Raw genomic sequence first — 6,467 nt, 5'->3', positions numbered from 1 at the left:
TCCCGACCTCAGCCTCAGATCAACTCCCCCTTCCTTTCCCCGCCCCCCGTCCCCACCGCTCCGGCGTTCTACCCAGAGCGGCCCCCGCGCCCCCCCTGGTGGCCGAATCCAGAATTGCTGGATAGAGATGGGGGAGGAAGAGAGAAGGAAGGAAGAGATTCGGTCCCTCACTTCTCACCGCTGCGATAGCCCTAACTAGTGAAACCGAGACAAACTGCCGGGTCACGAACAGCCCAGGACTGTTTCTTGCCTCCCTCGATAGCTTGTATTTCCCCTTTTTGGGTTTGGGGAAAATTATACCCTATTTGTCCAAACCCCCTCTAGCATAGGGAGTCAGGGGGCTGCGCATGGTTCTGACCACATCTGCAGTCAAACCTGGTTGTGGCTGTCCCTGCTCTGACTTAAAACCGCCAAACTGGGCTTTACTCTCTATGTTATAGGGCCTTGTACTTTTGGCATTCACCTTCACACACGTTGTGATCCTTGACAGCAATTACTCACCAGTGAAAAGTGAGACTCAAGGGAGACTCCAATTTCCCCCAGTGCCTGTTCAGGGGTGGGGAGGTCGGTGGGATGGGCAAACCGTCACCCCCCACTGTCACTGGAGAATTTCCTCTACACCCCTTCCCCCATGGACATTTGGCCCAACCTGACCACCCTGTTCACTCACTCATTCGAGAATTTTATTGAGCACCTACTATGTGTCCAGCACTGTGCTAGGTTGGAGGATAACAACTGAAAATGAGACTGACACAGCCCCTGCCCCTTTATTTTTATTTATTTATTTATTTTTTTTGCGGTACGCGGGCCTCTCACTGTTGTGGCCTCTCCCATTGCGGAGCACAGGCTCCGGACGCGCAGGCTCAGCGGCCATGGCTCACGGGCCCAGCCGCTCCGCAGCATGTGGGATCTTCCCGGACCCGGGCACGAACCCGCGTCCCCTGCATCGGCAGGTGGACTCTGAACCACTGCGCCACCAGGGAAGCCCCCCCCCCGCCCCTTTAAATGGAGCTTACAGTCTAGTACAAAAGGAAACACTCAGTACAGCCATACACAAAAGATGAAAAAGACAACTTTATAGAGTAATAAATGCTAAAAAGAAAATAGGGTGATGTGATGGACAGTAAATACCAGGAACAGCATCACCCAGGTGGTATAAAAGGAGCCAGAATGCCAAGATCTTGTGACTAAGATGCTCCAGGTAACAGGAGCAACAAATGCAAAGGCTCTGAGGCTGGAGTGAGCTTGGCAGTTGGGAGAAAGCATAGAAGCCAGCATAACTAGACTTCCGGATTTGGGGCAGCTGCATCTGGCCTGTGAGCCCTTTTAGTCACAGGAGGTTGGGTGGCAAGAGCACTGGCTTTGGAGTCAAAAGGTCTAAATTCTAATCTTGCTCTGACACTAGCTAGCCATGTGGACTTGGAAAAGGCCCTGTACCTCCCAAGCCTCAATTTCCACATTTGTTCACCGAAACCTACCACTTTGGACTGTTGAGTCTAAAAGAGAAGCACTTGGTTCATGGGAACAACAAAATATTAGTTTCCTTCTTCCTCACCCCTCTGCTTCTGCTGGAATACCCCCTCCATTAAGGAACACTCTCAATTTTACCAGAAGCCTTTGTGTCTCCTTGACAGCCATGATGGTTAGGAAATTCTGTTGCAAGTTGTGAGGAAATTTCCTCCCTAGAACTTTCCTGGGGCCCCAAGCCTTTCCCCCTAAATTTCTCCCTCCCCACACCCTACCTTCCCCCCTCCCCCCACCGTACAAGGCAGTGGGATTGGGGGTAAGAGCCTAAGATCTATAGTCAAAACGGAAACCCAGGTTCACACCTCAGCTGGGCCGCTTCTCAGCTGTGACACCTCCCCGACTGCGTTCCGGTACCCTTCTGGGCCGCAGGATCATCTGTGAAACGCAAGGCAATAACACCGCCTGCCTCAACTGGTCGGTGCTACAATTAGCTGAGATCACGCACGTAAAAGCTCTGAGTAGAGGGTCTGGCCCGAACTAGGCGCTCAATAATCAGCTGCTAGATCTCAGGCTGACGTCGTGGCCGGAGGCCCCAAAACTGGGAGCTCTGTCTGGTGGCTGGGAACGCCACGGTTCCGGCCGCGCTGAAGTTGAGATGTTCTTCCTATGTGCGGTAGCGAGCCACTCCCTGAACGCTGTGCAAATCCGTGCCTTCCCTTGGGCGGTTTATGTTTCCTGCACTCAGCGCCGCCTCGCGGCGAGTCCTGGTCATCGCCTCTTCTCAGCACCTCTGCGCGAGAAAACTTCGGGAGCTCGGCACCGGGTCCGGGGACACGATCTTGGGAGGAAACGGGCCGCGATGGCCTACCCTCCAGGGAAAAGAGGGCTGAGGGTCGTGAGGAAAGTCTCTTATGGGGAACCTTGTCTACTTCCTCCCTAGCGTCACCCCAAAGAGAGGCCTCGACCTCTAAAGAAAAGGAGTTTAGACGCTGGGAAGAACTTCCGCATCTCGAGCCAGGAAAGCGCGGTTTTAGCGGGGTGGCCACCGGGGGGCCTGGTACCTCTATCCCTGAAGGTCTCGGCCTGGCTCAGGCCCCCCAAAAAGAAAAAGCGGAGTCAGCCTCGGCTGTGGCGAGCGCCGGACATGTGTCTCAGCACTTTCTATTGTAATCCCCGAGGGCTGGGGCCAGGTCAGCGGTTGCGGGAGAGGCCGCGGCTCCCCTGGGGACACCAGAGCTGACCGCAGCTTGCCCGCTGACTCAGCTCCCCCCACCCCAGCGGGAGAGGGTGCGGAGAGGGGGCGAGGCCTGGTATAAAGCCCCGCACGCCCAGCTCGCGCGCAGCCTCTCCGCTTCCGTCAGTACCGCGCTCACCCACCCGGTGAATACTCGGTGCTGGGGCGCGGTCTCTTCGGGCGCGGGAGGGCGAGATGGGGAAAAGGCGCTAGCAGCCAGGGTCCGGCCCGCGATCCTTCACCTCCCATCGGGGTTGGGCGGGGTCGGGCGGGCCTGGGAGGGGAGTGGGCTCTCGAGACGCTGAGCGCTTGGTCCCGTCCCTGTCTGCAGCGGCATGAGCAGCGCCCCCGCGCAGGGCCCAGCGCCCGCCAGCCTCACGCTTTGGGATGAGGAGGACTTCCAGGGCCGCCGCTGCCGCCTGCTGAGTGACTGCACCAACATCGGCGAGCGCGTAGGCCTGCGCCGGGTGCGCTCGGTCAAGGTGGAAAATGGCGCGTGAGTGATGCCCCGGCGCGGTTGGGCTGGGTTGGGGGGCGCCAGGTTCCCCTGGCGCAAGCTCCGAGACTGGGTCCCAGTCCTCCATTCCCCAGACTGTATGTAAGCCCTGGCTGAGAGGGACCCAGCAATATGGAACATATCTAGGCTTCCTCAAAACTCCCCACCTGCCCCAAAACAAATCATGAGAAAGATTGTATCCGCGTGTGAGCTAAAGGGATAAAGGCGAGAAGCGACCCTTTGCGGGACTCCGTGGGGCCGGCCTGAACCCTGAAGGGGTTCCCAGTGTAATGCTGTCCCTTCCAAAGTTAGATGGCTCTAAGCTTCGTTTAGCAAAAGAAGCCAAATCCCTTCCGCCCGCCCCTCCCTGGTCTCCTAGAGACTGGGGCCCTCAGGAAAGCTGAGGCCCCTGAGCTATTGCAGTTTGTTGCTATCACAGGTTGCTACCGCAGGTTAGGGGGGTTCCTACGCCTACCTTTGCAGGGGCCAAAATCCTTGCGGTAGGAGTGCTTGGTCGGGTGATCTTCGTAGGCTGGAAAATTCCTTCCAGCCTGGGGGCCCTGAGCTGGAAGCCTGGACCCCTCAAACCCCAGATAGCAGCCAGCTTAGGGTCTTTAGCCTCTAGAGGGGCGGGGTTGTCTTGTGATGGGTGTGTTAAGGGAAGGCCTTGGGTGGAGACAAAGATCGGTTCTGTAGCAAGCAAGGGGGAGGGGAGGAATGAATGAGGCTGGCGCAGATGCCTCGCAGCTTCCATTATCTTTCCCCAGTTGGGTGGCCTTCGAGTACCCCGACTTCCAGGGACAGCAGTTCATTCTGGAGAAAGGTGACTATCCTCGCTGGAGTGCCTGGAGTGGCAGTGGCGGCCACCACAGCGACCAGCTGCTGTCCTTCCGGCCAGTGATCTGCGCGGTGAGCACAGCCCTCCCCCTCCTCCTCTGCATCCTAGCTCCTAGCTCCAGGCCCTGACCCCACCACAGCACCTGGAAAGACCGTCCACTCACTGCACGCGGGGTGTAAACACAACTCCTAGATGGGTAGGAGTGTCATTGCTTCCCAGAACCAGAGAGGTCTCAGAAATTTTGGAACGTGGGCCTAAGCCAGGCATCGGAAATCAGCACCACGGACAGCCCCCCGATACCGTGCCCCGGTCTTGAGCCCCGTTCCTCACACCCAGTCGTCCCCATGTCCGCACGTGTCAGCGAGCGCTTCTGTTGTCGCACAGCACTGTGAGGTGGGGTGACTGCTCTTAACCTCACACATAGGTGTGGAAATGGGGCTCAGAGGGCAAAGTGATTTGACCCTGGTCACACAGGTTAACGTGAGAAGAGAACTCAATCAGGGATCAAGGCTGAGAAGGGGTTAGTCTCTGTGTGTATGTTTGGGGGGAAGGGGTTGGTAATGAATCAAATACACTGGAGGGGAGGATCTCAATTCCCATTTCTGCTGATTTATCTCCCTTACTGGTGAGGCTGGGGCTGTGTGGTGGAGGACAGAAAGCAGGTGCTGACTCAGCCCAGTTTCTCCATCCCAGGAGGCCAAGGAGCCCTGCAGGGGGAAGGCCCTGGGACAATGGGAGCCCAGACTCAACAAACGCTGATGCCCCGGCCTTACGTTCTGACTTTGCTCTCCACCCCTCTCTGGGTCTTACCCTATGAGAGGCTATGCCCAGGGTGCTGGGCAGGGGATTGATAGTCAATGCTTCCTTAGGGAAACTGTCTTGCTTAGTGGACCAGATTTCCCTCAGGACCTCTGATTTTCCTCCTGCAAAACATGTCCATGTCAAAAGATGCTCTCTGGGCTTCCCTGGTGGCGCAGTGGTTGAGGGTCTGCCTGCCGATGCAGGGGACGCGGGTTCGTGCCCCGGTCCAGGAAGATCCCACATGCCGCGGAGCGGCTGGGCCCGTGAGCCATGGCCGCTGAGCCTGTGTGTCCGGAGCCTGTGCTCCGCAACGGGCGAGGCAACAACAGTGAGAGGCCCGCGTACCGCAAAAGAGAAAAAAAAAAAAAAAAGATGCTCTCTATCCCTCACCTCGAAGTGTCTCTGGGAACACCCCCCTCAGTCTCACCACCTCAATCCAAAGCCATAGAAGGGACCAGGCTGGGGACCTCTGAGCATCCCAACTTCCCAGACTGATATGGAGCTGAGGGAGTGAACTCTGGGTGTGTTTATGGACCCTGTGTCTTTACAGCTTATGCTGGGCAGAGTGTTGGGGGAGTCGGGCTGAGAATGTATCCTCTTTGGAGGGCCTGACCTGTCCACCCCTACCTTCTTGTGCCTCAGAACCACAGTGACAGCCGCGTGACACTGTTTGAGGGGGAAAACTTCCAGGGCTGCAAGTTTGAACTCAATGATGACTACCCATCCCTGCCTTCCATGGGCTGGGCCAGCAAGGATGTGGGTTCCCTCAAAGTCAGCTCTGGAGCGTGAGTCCTGGGCCTGGAACAAGGAAGAAGAGCAGGGAGGCAAAGGGGACCAGGGAGGAGGGTGGGGAAAAGTGATGGGGGTGCTAAGAGACACAGTAAAGAGAGACACTGGGGGCTAGGGGACAGGGGGAGTGAGGTCATGGGAGACTGAGAGGCAAGGGGAAGTGAGATGATGGAGACAGACTGGGAGGGATGGGGCAGGTAATAGGAGAATGAGTCGGGGGAAACGTGGGGTAGAGGAAGGGATTGAAAACATGGGTGAGGGGGCAATGGAGGGTGGGAATAGGAGACAAGATGAAGGTGTTAGGAAGACCTGGAGCAGTGGACAGGGCAGGGAGAGATCCATGTAGGGAAAACAGAAGCCATGGTTTTGGAGCTGGGGATTGGGAGCTGAGAAAGGAGGACCAGCCATGGAGGACATCGGTGGGGGTGGGGGCAGAGCCTACTTACCACCCCTGTGCCTTCACTCGCCTAGGTGGGTGGCCTACCAGTACCCAGGCTACCGGGGCTACCAGTATGTACTGGAGCAGGACCGCCACAGTGGGGAGTTCCGTAACTACAGTGAATTCGGCACGCAGGCCCACACTGGGCAGCTGCAGTCCATTCGGAGAGTCCAGCACTAAGCTCCACAGCCCCGGCGCCTCCCCTGAAGACCCTCAATAAAGGCTCCTGAACCTGCCTGCCCCTCTTGCCTCCTTTTTGGTGTCTTGCTTTGCAATTTCCATCCTTATCCTTCTGAGGGTCCCTCTCTGCCAACCCTCCCCTCCCCTCTGGCTCCAGGACCCTTGACTATGGAGCATACACTGGCTTAGGATGTATGTGGCTGATGGGTCTAAGATGGAAATG

General features: G+C 57.2%; 1 protein-coding gene across 1 annotated transcript; it reads left to right on the top strand.

The window, feature by feature from the left end:
- Window positions 1–3,036: 3,036 nt before the first annotated feature.
- Window positions 3,037–6,244, top strand: CRYBA2 (crystallin beta A2; the record flags this gene model as incomplete). Its single annotated transcript, XM_081242368.1, has 4 exons — window positions 3,037–3,197; window positions 3,965–4,106; window positions 5,479–5,621; window positions 6,097–6,244. The coding sequence occupies 4 exons, from the start codon at window positions 3,037–3,039 to the stop codon at window positions 6,242–6,244; spliced, it is 594 nt and encodes a 197-aa protein (XP_081098494.1).
- Window positions 6,245–6,467: the final 223 nt, after the last annotated feature.

Source organism: Mesoplodon bidens (assembly GCF_964165515.1).
Source record: "Mesoplodon bidens genome assembly, chromosome: 8".
Classification (NCBI taxonomy): domain Eukaryota; kingdom Metazoa; phylum Chordata; class Mammalia; order Artiodactyla; family Ziphiidae; genus Mesoplodon; species Mesoplodon bidens.
This window is presented reverse-complemented; position numbering and strand designations above follow the sequence as displayed.